Consider the following 12,531-nt stretch of genomic DNA (forward strand, 5'->3'; position numbering starts at 1 on the left):
TTTCATGTTCCATCCCTTTCTAATGAATTTAGCAGGTTTACAAGTCGTTTTTGCTGCACAGCAGCTGAGCAGACGATCTAAAGCTGGTTTGTAATAAAGTTCTAAAGCCAATTTACACTGCGAGATGCATCCTTGAAGGTCGGAATCCTCAAAGGCTTACATACATCAGTGTCGGCTTATTTCTTACAAGTCTCTTGTTTCTGTAATGATTGGACGATTTTTATGTCCTTATTAGAGCTCATGTGTCTTAGGTATCTTTATACGGCTTTGCCTTCACAAATAAACAGCAGGGATTCATCAAACCATTAAACTGTTTTATTTTGTCGCTTCATGTAAATGAAATAGAAAATGTACAAAGTAAAACACTGCATTTTAAAAGTACAACAAAACAGTTACAAAATAAGCAAAACCCTCACAAAGGGCATAAAGTAAAAGCTGTCAATATGACTGAACATAAAACACCTTGTGGCATAGAATAGAAAAGTGATCATTCAGTGCATCAGGACGTTCAGAGCTCGTCCTGCTTTGAGTCTCGGGGTTTGAAAACCCGTCTCTGGTTTTTCAGTAACTTGGATTTCCAGCTGATCTCTCTCTCTCGTTCCCCGAGATGGGCTCACTGTTGTGTTGACGTCGGTGCGATCTTCAGAAGTGTTGTCTTGAGAGAGCGGTTTGGTCCCTGTGTGCGCGTCCAGAACATGGCCTTCCTGGGCGAATGTCTCCTGTGCACGCTCGGCCTCCTGGGATACCTGCCATTGAGGTTTGACTCGCCACAGCTGCTGAACCACCAACCACCTGGAACACGAGAAACTTTCTCTCAACAACTGCCATGAAGCTTCAGTCATAATATATAAAAAAAAAAAAAAAGTTTTGGGATTTTCTGTGTGAATTGGGTGACTGGACTCTTTGGCGTACCTGAGAGCAGCTCGGCACAGTTGACGTCTGCAGCAAGGTCGTTGTCTCTGTCGGCAGTGGAAAAGGGGACACCGCTGACGATATTCCCCGAAAGCCCAGAGGACAAGTCGTGCTGCAGGTGGAGGGCGAAGTTCTCCTCCTCCCCATCAAGGTGAAACTGGTGGCGAGCCTCCTGCCGCTGCCCCGCCTCGTCTGACAACTCCACCTGCAGGACGTAGCGGCCTTGTTTGGACAGCGAGTGGATGTTGTCCAAGCCCAACCAAAACTCGCCTGTGAGAGAGATAGCCGTTCAGTTATTTTCTGATCGGGGGGGTTTTAATATCACAAGTTTTTTTTTTTTTTTACAAGCACATGTAAGGCGGACTTGCACTCACCATTTAGGCTACCGAAGCCCTTCTTGTACTCGTCCCACAGCTGGTTGAAGCTTTCGGATCCATCATGACGTTTCTGGACAATGGTCCAGCCTCCTTCTGCAGAAAGAAAGTTACAGACATTTAACAATTTTACTCAGTCTTATGTTGAAAGATAATGTGTGTGTCTAAGGACTGTCTTTTGTTTTGTTTTTTTATGTCAAGACTCACTATAAAATTCACCACAGTGCCGCTCTCTGATTTGAACAGATAAACATTAAAAAAAAACAACATCAGTTTTAGTTTTCCGCCACTGGCTCCGTGTGTGACGTAGAATTGATTTTAAGATTTGACTGATCATGTCGAAAGCTCATTGGAGCTTCCTCCATCCTACATTTCACAAACGCTAATACACAAACATATGGCCCTTACTTTTTTTAATGATTCTATCTTTTCCTATTAACTTTCTAAATGGCTGAAATCAGGCTGCGCTTAGAACACAGTGGTGACCGTGACTGGGATTTGTACCAGGCTGCCTGAGGTGTATGTACTGTTTGACTCACCTGATGTCATTTCACAGAGCACACCGAAGGGTTGTGAGTTCTCCGGTCGGATTAAGTAAACGCCGCTCACTTTCTGCCCTCGTACAAAGAGATCGTGGCAGTCTCTCGCCAAACCTGGGAGGGAAAAGAATACAAATCCTGGTCAGTAAATCAAGTGATTGAGGATGAGCTCCTGTTTATGTACTGAAGGTTTCTTTTTTCTCATGACTAAGTATTATCAGTCATAACACTGGTTTCATTATCTCTTTTATGCACCCCAGAAACATACTCTACTTTGCAGGAGTGTCTGAAATGCTGCTGGCCTTCTTTTTTTTTTTTTTTTCCCCTGATCTTTGGACCGTGTCTGAACGACTCTGCCAACAAGTCAAACATTATAAATTCAGGTGCAAAGGTGAAACTAGCTTTGCCTCCATGTTAAGATTCTGCATGTGTGAACTCACAGCTGACAGTGAAGGAAAAACAGCAACAAATATTTCCTTCCTTGGTAATTCCTAAACTAAATTGTGTGATTCACCTCAGTGTATAAAAATAAGAGCTGAGTGAGTTAAGCTTTAACTGCTCCAGTGTTTCTCATTCATCCTTGTGGCTCCCCGCTAAACATTTCAAGTCTGTCCTGCACTCTTCTTGTCTTTTTCTTTTTCTGATTCCCACAGTAAAGAACGTTACCTGCTTCATTGTGGGTCTGCTCTGCCTCGCCCCTCAGCGCGGTCTCTTCGTCTCTGCGTCTGTGCGATTTCACTCTCTTGTGAGAAACCTGCAGGAAACAGAGATTCGGAATCTTAAAAGTTGTTATGAGGCAGCCCAGTGGCTTCAGTGCTCGTCCTGAGGCGCAGGTTAGAGACCAGATAGGAGCTCTGATGGGGAATACCGCACCTTGCTCTGCAGTGCTTGTAGGTGCAGACTCTGTTTCTCCAGTTTGTCCTGTTGCTGCTTGATTTTCTCCACCAGCTGGTCAATGCGTTTGTTCTGAGCGGCAACAAACTAATGAAAAAAAAGCAAACGAAGGTGAGCTTAGCGGCATCATTTTGTGTGCTTGTGTGCACAGCTTCATTTCACATGAGGCATCCGTCTCTGAAGACTGTAGATAAGAGAGACTTACAGGTAGAAACTGATCTGTCTGTGTTAAGATATTAATATTTGGTGCCTGTTGTCACTTATTCAGCATCTGTTTAAAGGTTAAACGATATCTGAAATGTGCAGATATCATGATGGTGATGACATAATTAACTCACCTGGATGAATGAGACTCCTGTGTGCTCATTGTCACTGTCGTCCAGTGTCGGCCCCTTCAGCACCTCCTCCAGTCTCTCCATCCTGGAATGGATGTCCTTTGTCTCCTTCTTCACCTCCTCCACCTTCACTATCGCCTCCTCGGCCAGCTCGGAGGTCTTTCTCTCCCGTTCCTCTGCCTCGCTGTGTCTACTTTTCATCGCTTCACGTTCCTCCTGCTGCCTCCTCTCCAGCGCCACCAACGTGCCATTGAAGGCTGTCAGCTTGGCGTTCACGTCCCTCATCTGGACTTTAGCCTTGTCCACATGCTCCTTCAGGCCCTGCCCGAGTTGCAGGAGGCCGTGGGCCACCACGTTCACGTCATCCCAGGAAGCGCCTTTCTCCCGGCCTCGCCTCTCGGTGGGGAAACCGGCAGCTACGTGCACCAAAATGGTTACAAGGAGGATGAGTAGCTGAGGCATCTTCATCTTTGTGTGTCTGCTAAGTCTTTGGTCAGTTGCAGTATTGCTGCTGAGTCTTCTGTCTCTCTGTCTGCTGCTGGAGGCATTGTGGGGTTCTTATATGCTCAGCGTGCAGCAGAGGCCTCCTCTGATTGGCTGCTGGAGGCGGAGGAGGGCGGGATGGAGGCGGGGAAAGCGTTTCATGGTAAGGAACTCCACCATGCTGCATTGAAAGGGTTGAATTACAGGTTACACCCTCAACGATGCGTGCAGGAATGTGCCATGATTTCAGTTTGGTTTTTTTGGAGTCCTGGGTTTTCTAATTATGGAGTTTTTCTTTTTACTGGTAAAATTGTTCATGGTTCCTTTTTCCATATAAGTTGCTGGAATTTACTCCTTAGATACTATTTCTATTCCAAACATAAGCTTTGTTTCCCCCAATGCACAGCGGATATCCTCATCTGGTGATTATATGACAAGTACTCATATCCTAATGACATGACAAGTCAAACAAGCAATGAAAACGAATTACTGTGTAACTCATGCCCATTTTTCTTTATTAGGAACTTTTCCATTTCTCTTAATAAACAAGAACCTGTTCAATGTCTGTGATTATTTTTCTGTTGATCAACTCATTGATGGATCATTTAATTCAGTGTTTCCCGACATTATTGTCCTTGACGCTCCCACTGATGGCCTTAAAGAACTGCTGTTCATCCCCTCTGATCTTCAAGATTTGTATTAACAATAGAGTGAAGCCAAACGGCAGAAGACACTAACATACAAACACAAGAATCTTTCAAATAAACAGGACCCATGTCTGCTTTATATTGGAGAAAGTGTGTTGTTATGGTTCTCCTTGACATTTGCAAATATTATCACCAAGCCTTGCGTCGCACAAATTGGTCTTGGGCCCCACATCAGGAAAAACATATTTAATTGTTGCTTTAATCTCACTTGTTTGTGTTAATTTGGAATCTAATAAATGCTGATAATCAAATTCAGATAGAAAATGTTTTTTTGACCAATTTCTCAATTGCTTTGATATTTCTTCAGGCTGAAATGACGCGCAAAGAAAAACTATTAATCTATTAAACATTCATTCTTTGTCCCTAATGTCCTCCAGCTAGCTCATAGCCACTGACGACGTTCATTTATTGATTTTTTTAACCTTTGAAACAAACATGGCCATATTCTATTTTTACAGTTTATCTGGAGATTGAAGCCAAAGGGTTGCTGAATCGGGAATGTAGGAGAACATTCAGGGACGGAGGAGTCAGTGTGTGTGAGAAGTAGGGGAAAGTTCAGCCCTCAGGCTGTTTTACTCACTCATTCCTGATGACAAAATCCTACAATCACACACGCAGGCACACTGGCAGACACAAGGCACGTGGTATGACACACACGAACAGACACGTACCGTGTGCGTGATGGCTCACAGAACTTTGGTTTATACCCTTTGTCCATCTTATTTTGGGACCGAGCCAAAACTTTTACACAATATCTATCATTGATTATTAGTGACTCTTTGGGGCCATAAAAGGCCTGCTATTTGGGTTATTATCTCAACTTCAGACAAACAAAAAAAAGTTAAAAAAAATACCAAAGTCATTTTGCCTTTTTTGGTAATAGCTTACATGGATTGTACTCTCCATGCATGACCGATGTTTGCAGTGTTTACTTTAGAGCATATTCAGGTGTTTTTCCTGGTCTTTTGGTTAAGAAACATCAATCATGGTGAAGAGGAATTAATTCTGCCGGGTGATGAAAATAATTCAACAGCTAATTAGATCCTGGTCCTTACTAATAATTCATAACCAAATCATATGCATCTTGAACATGAGAGTAACCAATACTAATCCTCATTAAACAAGCAGACACTTGAGAGTTTTACAACTTAATTCATTCCTTTCATATCTGATATTTGAGTTTGCAAAGGTTCATCACCACTGACCCCACTGTTGTAAAAGTAACTAAGTAAGGAAAAATGTCTGGCAGATGAACATGGTTCTTCTTAGAAAACTGTCAGTTTCTTTCATTTCTCTACTGAGAATTGTTGGACACAGCGGCTGAACCTTCACCTCATTAACTGAAGCAGATACATTAATTTGGCTCATCTGACTTCGACATAAATGATAAAGTTACACTTTATTGTAGCTAACTCATGTTTAGGGCCACATTTCACCATAATGCCCTAAAAAACAGTATTATGAACGTGCATCTGAGCGACCTCAGTCAGTTTGAGTCAAGTTTATGTAAGGAGGACTCTCATGCCATTTTTTTCTGGCCCTTTCAAATACGTATTAATGTATATACTTATTTGCTGAAATCACACAACCTCTGCGTAGTTGTGTCTGCTAAGAAATCAGATTGTTGTTTTTTTTTCCATTAGTGACTCAGAGCAGAAACCAAAAGATAGAAAGTCACGAGCTGGCAGTAAACTGTATGTGCATAGTTACGGGAAAACATTGACACTTGTTGTGATTACTGGGTCCAGTATATTTGAGGACGAGTGGCCAGTCTGACATATCAGTATCACTGTCACATTTCGGTTATTTTGTATCATTTTGTGGGTATTTTGCTTGTCTTATTGACTTTCTGTACATTTTACAGCTCTTAATCTTTGTTTTCTTTGCCAATGAAAGTTGGAGCAAAGGTTATGTTATTGTCCACATATATTTATTTATTGGTTTGCATGTACGTACGTATGTATGTATGTATTTTACCCACTTTTCGCAAAAACTATTAACCTCAATTGCATGAAATCTTTAAGGATGACTTGTCATCATCCAAGGAGCAATCTTTTTAGATTCTGGGATGTTAACAGCTAACTGTTTCTGAATAAATCCCCCAAAAACTGCGGAAAAACGTCCCATACAAAGCGGATAAGAGAGGCACCTCATGAACTAGATCAACGGAAATCAAAGGAGATCAGCATCTGTTACCATGAGACACACTGGAGGGCAGCAGCTGCTGTTAACCCTGCTAACACACTACTAACTCTGCTCCCCACTCCCCTTCTTCACTCTCAGCTAACTCACTCTAATGGCGCTTTCAAGTAACACAAAAGAATGGGCCCAACAGTACATCATCATTTAACCTTAACATTGCAAGGTGGCGTTGGTGAAGGTACCTCTTCCGAGTGCTCTACCTAGTTTTTTTTTTAAATGTGTTTCTTTTTTTTTCTATTTAATACAGAGTTCCCGCTCCTGTTTTCAATTTTTAACCGTGTTTAACTTTTTGATCACATTTTGTTTATCAAGCATGCTTTTTGTCAATTTGCCTGTTTTATAGTTAATTCCGTCCTATTTTTTTTTTTTTTACTTTTGTCACATTTTGACCAAATACGATCAGTCGTATGTCTTGTGATCTTTTAACAGCTGTTATTGTCAGTTCATTTCATTTCTGACATATTTTAGGTGTTTCATGCATATTGCTCATTCAATCCAACTGTTTTAGTAACCATTTGCTAAGTTAACCTCTCTCTGTAGAACCATTTTCTTCAGTGTGTCTTCCCCGCCACATCATTTCTGTCACATCTAATAGTCATCTGTCCTCTTTCATGGATATTCTGTGCCATTTTGCTCATTCATAGTTACACTTGGATCATTTACTCTCTGTTGTCATTTTGCAGCTCTTTAAAGTTGTGTAACTCTCTTTATTTTATTGTTTCACAATCTCTGGGTGTATATTGGACATTTTATGAAGCTGCACATCTAATATGTTAACAGGAATAACATAGATGAGGTGTTTTGGTCATTTATATCTTCTTGTGAACACCGTTATTTTGTTATGGCTGTCTTTTTGTTCCCGTTTTGTTCAACTTTGGATACATTTAGTTTATCTGAAAACCTTTTTGGGGAATAATGTTGGTTTTTTGTGTCTTTCATGTCTCCCTATGGTTATTTTTATTTTAACCTGACAGTATTATATTATATTATATTATATTATATTATATTTCTATTTTAAACAGTTGATCTTTGACTCTGATGCTGACGACAGATTCTCGCTTATAGACCAGAAAACAAAAGTAGAAACTCCTGAGCTGACAGTAAAGCGTGTGTGTATAGTTACTCACGAAATATTGAAACTTGTCAGGAGGAACATGAACAAGCGAATGATTAAAATTGGTCCCCAAAAATAACGCCAGCACATATTGCGCAGACATTTTTCCTGGTATACATAAGAGGACTTTGCACTTCCTAGAACCACAGTTTTCTTCTCTTTTTTTTTTTTTTTTTGTCCTCACAGCACGAGCCGGGAACATGTCTGGTGACCCAGTGCACGTAGCTCTGCTGCAGGCTGCAGCTCTGCAGCTCTACACGTATCCCCCGATCCGCTGAGGGGCCTCGGCCATTGTGGTTGCGCAGCTACGTGCAGGACCGGCTGGGTCCCCCCCCCCCCCCCCCCCCCCCCTCAGTCCCGTCAGGACACCGTGTTCGAACCGCACATGAGCTTGTGTTTGGAGACCAAGCAGTCGATCCGTGCCGGGACTCACCTGGAACAAAAAGCTGGTTCCTGTAAATGATGCAGAGAGCTGCAGAACAAGTTGACACAACCTGTTCTCTTAGGGCTGCAAACCTCGAATCAGGATCTCATGAATATATAACTCACACTCAGTCCAGATATCATGAATATGTTAATCGGGATTGCTCTGTGTGGAATTTCAAAATAAACTGCAGTTATGTTGTGACGTGGAGTTGCTCTTCAATATCCACATGTTTTAATGTTAATTGTTGATCAACAATTGATCAACAATTTCAAGTTAATTAGGGATATAAAATAATAATAATGGAAAAACAGAACCGTGTGTCCTGTGATGAACTATTTCCCTTCAGTACCTGGTTGGTCTGGGTCCATGGGCGACAACTGTTGTCATCCTTTGGTTCTGGACTGAAGCCGAATGTGTGATTTTTAGTTGTCTACATCATACTTTACTCCTAGGTCTGTTCTTATGTGTGAATGCAGGATAAAGTCACTAATCTTTACATGCATCCGTCTGTTTCATCCTGCTCAGGGTCGCAGGGCGCTTCAGCCAATCCCAGCTGACTTTTGGGCGAAGCTCGCCAGTGCATCACAGGCCAAACACAAACACGCACTCACATTCACATCTAGGGGCATTTTAAACTCACAACCTCAAATGCACGTCTTCTTTGTAAGAGGAATGTAAAGTACCTTAAGGTAACTACAGCATATACAGGAAGAACATGCAAACTCCCTACAGAAAGGCCTGTAGTCTCAACCAACAACCTTCTTGCTATAAAGTTAGAGCATTAACCACAGATTTAAAAAAAAAAAAAACAACATGCTTTGTTCTCAAACATTAATTCCCTGTACACACGAGCCAGAACAATCTTTTTTCTCCCTGCCGTTCTCCAGAACAAATTCCGTCCACATGTCACTATGAACACAACTCATCACGATGCTATGTCGAACATATGCCAGACCTTTAGGGGCGCTGTGACTCACCAAATACGCAAAAATGCAGAAGAAGACACAGAGAACATAGAAAACGATCTCAGAAGTGAACGTGAACGCCACCCGAACCAATTGTAGGTGTGAAAATCCTCGGAGAAACCCAGTTCTCAGGCCACTAAAACGCCACACCGTGTGGATGATCGGCCAAAAACGGTGCGTTTGAAGAGACATTGTTGAAAACAACTGAACAAGTTAAGTGGTTGATTACACTTAATAGTTGTTGTTTTTTTTCTATTAAGGTAGTGACTTTACTTCACTAGTTACAGTTTATAAAAGTGTTACTCTTGCCTCACTTCGATGTGTCACTTGTGCTTGTTCATTTTATTTATTGTTACATCACTGGGGTGCTAAAATATGAATGTATGAGTTTCTTTTGGAAAAATAAACAGGCCGACTTTAGAGCAACAACAAAACAAGTGAGATAAACTACAGACATGCAGCGGACAAGTAAGCTAAACTATTGTTTAATAAATCACAGCTATGGCGACAGGCTGCGGAAATTCATTCCAAGAAAATCAACAACTACAGCAGACCATGGAAACAGAACAAGAGTGTTAAAGGTGTATCATTCAGGCTGTTTCAGAGCGTTTCTTGGAAAACAAACAGTGTTGCATGACAACAACTGATAAAAGTACATTATTGTTTCCAAATATTAGGGCGATGGGCTTGTATTCTGATCAACAGACAATGTGCAGATTGCAGCGACGCAGCATGGCCCGTCAGCTCGGCACATGTTCGGTACATGGGTTTGCCGGGAGGTGGGGATTCTGCGAGCAGACAGTGTTTTTAGGCACCACTGGGTTAGTGTGTGAAAGGTGAGGCTGCTGTCACGTGCCTGGTGGATTGCATCAGCCTCTCAGGAACAGAAAATATCCTCGGACTCTGTTTGCAATCAGGCATGCACAGCTGGAGAGCACAAGCAACTCAGCTGGAGGGAACCCTGAAAGCCACCGCCACAAATACACCCAGAGCCAGCTGGGTCACCACTTCTTACTTTAACTTCAACCGTTTGTGTGGGAATTATCAGAAAACACAAATAGTCGAAGGGAGCCACGGAGGCAACACATGAGGACAAAAGGAACCCTGTTGTTTCGATCTGTTTCTTAGTTTTAGCACCCAGATGAAAGTAATAAACCAGAACTCCTTAATGATTATCAGTAACCTGCTCTGTACCTCCAGTCATCTAGGATCACCGTAGGTACAGATCAGGAGCAGTGCCATCTAATCTCTTGTTGGACAAATTGTCATAGAAGACGGATGGATGGATTATTGTAAAGATATTATGTCTGATATGCCCACTTCCAGTCTGTTGAATAAATAAGCACAATAAGAGCAAAGCTACAATAAGACATCCATGCTGGTAAGACAGACGAGGAGAAGCAGGTAACAACAGGTAGCATGAGCCTGTTCATTAATGCATTTATTTCTGAACAAGAAAAATGGAACAAATGTGTTTTTTCTTTATCATTGTGCTGCTTGTTTATGTTGTTTTTTTAAATATCTTTCAGTTGAATACTGTTTTTACCAGCAGTATATATTAAACACAGTCTTCTTCTCCGTCAGGATCCCTCTTCTTTTATTGACATCATTACGTCAAGTCAAACCGAAATGTGGGTGAAAGGTTGCTCTCCTTCGCTTCTTCATGTGTTGATGTCATGGGGGATTCATTAGCAGCTGTTATTTACAATCCAAAGGTTGATTCCCCATTCATTCACTTTCATCACCGACCTTTTACCCAGATTCACCCTCCTCCACCCTCCTCTCACGGCGTCTTTATCCTGACGTCCCCCCTCGCTTTGGGATCTCCTCCACCACCACACCCCCCCCCCCCCTTTTTTTTTTCTTTTTAACAATCTCTAGTTTGCACTTTAGCCCAGAAAGAAGTGTTGCTTCCTGGAGGCGTTGTACCTCTGATCAAAGAGAGCAACACAAGCATGGACATGTGAGCTAAAGTTTGCTTTTGTGTTGACTGAGGCTTTTCATGCTTTCATGACAGTGTTAATTAACTTTAATGGCGCCTGTAAAACTCTGTGAGTGTTTAAATTGATAACAAAAGCATACAACAATTTGAGGATCATCTACCTGAATTGAGCTGAAAGCTATAATAAAGTAATTTGTTTGTGGTTCTGCAGCAACTATTGTTTTTGTTATTTTTTGCGATGACGATGAAGGTTACAATATTGTCTTCTCCCACGAGTTTGAATCAAATACCATTCATATTTGCAAAAAGGGTACTTATAAGGACTTTAGTGATTCCTTATTTTCCTTTTAACAAACCACCAACAGCTTAAAGTCTCCACGGTAAAAGATGTTTATGTTTAATTGACATTTTGAACATCCATCATCACAAGCTGAAGCATTCAGTGGGACTGCAGCGAGATTTTGTTTCCTGCTGGATAAACGGTGAGGACTTGCAAGATGCTGTATCTTTTTTCCCAAAGTGGTGAATTATTTGCTAGGGTCAACTTCTTCATCGCATACGTTTATTTTCATTTTATTCTTTTTTTAAAAAAATTTTTTAAATCATAGTCGGTGTACGATTAATCATGGTCGGTGCTGAGAAGTTAGACAGTTAGTCAATACAGTGGGGGTAATTTCTCTTGTTGAAAAGTGGAATTAATTAAACACAACATAAAAATCCACCTTGAAAGCCAAAGGTACTTGCTCCAGCTGTTCTGGGGAATGTGGATCGTGTCTGTTCACAAAAAGATAAAGGTGTTATCAAAGTGCTTGTTGAACTGAAACAACAAAATGAGTCAATATTGGCTCACTTCTCAAACATATAACACCACGTGCGCTCACACATTAATAATATTTATTAAGTCCTGTTTGGTTGAGATTTGACTGTTTTGTTTCTCCTTGTACCAAATGTTTACTTTCTTTTCTCGTCGCTGAACCCAAACTGACATTTTCTTGCATGAAATCCTGCACCGATCCGGCCAATCCGCCATATTGTCCTTCAAAGACAGACTTTGTTTGTCTTTTAATCCCAGAGGCAATGTTACATCACCCTCTTCTCTTCACTTGTCAACAACACACATCAGAGGTGGAGCTACGTGTAAGCACATCAGTAATAAAATGACAGCATCATTGGTGAGATGTTGAAATAGTTGGAAACATTTGGTGACTTTTAAATTGAGAATCAAATCCTTTGGGAACAAAATGCCAAACTACAATAATTTGTGAGTTCATTTTTCTTCTTTGCAGTTACCATAATAAATGTCTACAACAACAACAACTGCATTAACTAGAGGTGAATTATATAACATATATTGACTGAAATATATGCATGTGATAAATATGTATATGTTAATATAGTATATGTGTATATATACACATATATATATATATATATATACAGTATATATTAGATAGCATTCTTATTGTTATATTTACATATATAATACAATTTCTAAGACAGAAAGATAATTATAATATATAACTATTGAATATTGGAGAAGGAGTCTTGCCGCTTGTGTAACGCTGTGCTTCATTGTGTATGAGACTCTGAAATGATGGCAAGTGCTTGACGCTATAGAGACTATTATAAATGAAACC

At 40.9% G+C, this 12,531-nt stretch overlaps 1 protein-coding gene across 1 annotated transcript; it reads right to left on the reverse strand.

Moving 5' to 3' along the window:
• Positions 1-300: 300 nt before the first annotated feature.
• On the reverse strand, positions 301-3,582 carry LOC308115376 (angiopoietin-related protein 4-like). Its single transcript, XM_080472828.1, has 7 exons — positions 3,058-3,582; positions 2,699-2,806; positions 2,492-2,579; positions 1,826-1,939; positions 1,287-1,382; positions 913-1,182; positions 301-792 (listed from the first exon to the last, which is right to left on the reverse strand). Exons 1-7 carry the CDS (start codon positions 3,520-3,522, stop codon positions 614-616), a joined length of 1,320 nt encoding a protein of 439 aa, XP_080328954.1. The 5' UTR covers positions 3,523-3,582; the 3' UTR covers positions 301-613.
• Positions 3,583-12,531: the final 8,949 nt, after the last annotated feature.

This window comes from Lipophrys pholis (assembly GCF_963383615.2).
Source record: "Lipophrys pholis genome assembly, chromosome: 10".
Lineage (NCBI taxonomy): Eukaryota > Metazoa > Chordata > Actinopteri > Blenniiformes > Blenniidae > Lipophrys > Lipophrys pholis.

Bases quoted from the DNA above. Each gene is read 5' to 3' on its own strand.
- LOC308115376 (XM_080472828.1), bottom strand. From the start codon at position 3,522: ATGAAGATGCCTCAGCTACTCATCCTCCTTGTAACCATTTTGGTGCAC. The intron at 2,580-2,698 runs GTGCGGTATTCC...TGTTTCCTGCAG, and splicing joins TACAAGCACTGCAGAGCAAG to GTTTCTCACAAGAGAGTGAA. The intron at 1,940-2,491 runs GTAACGTTCTTT...TTTCCCTCCCAG, and splicing joins GCAGACCCACAATGAAGCAG to GTTTGGCGAGAGACTGCCAC.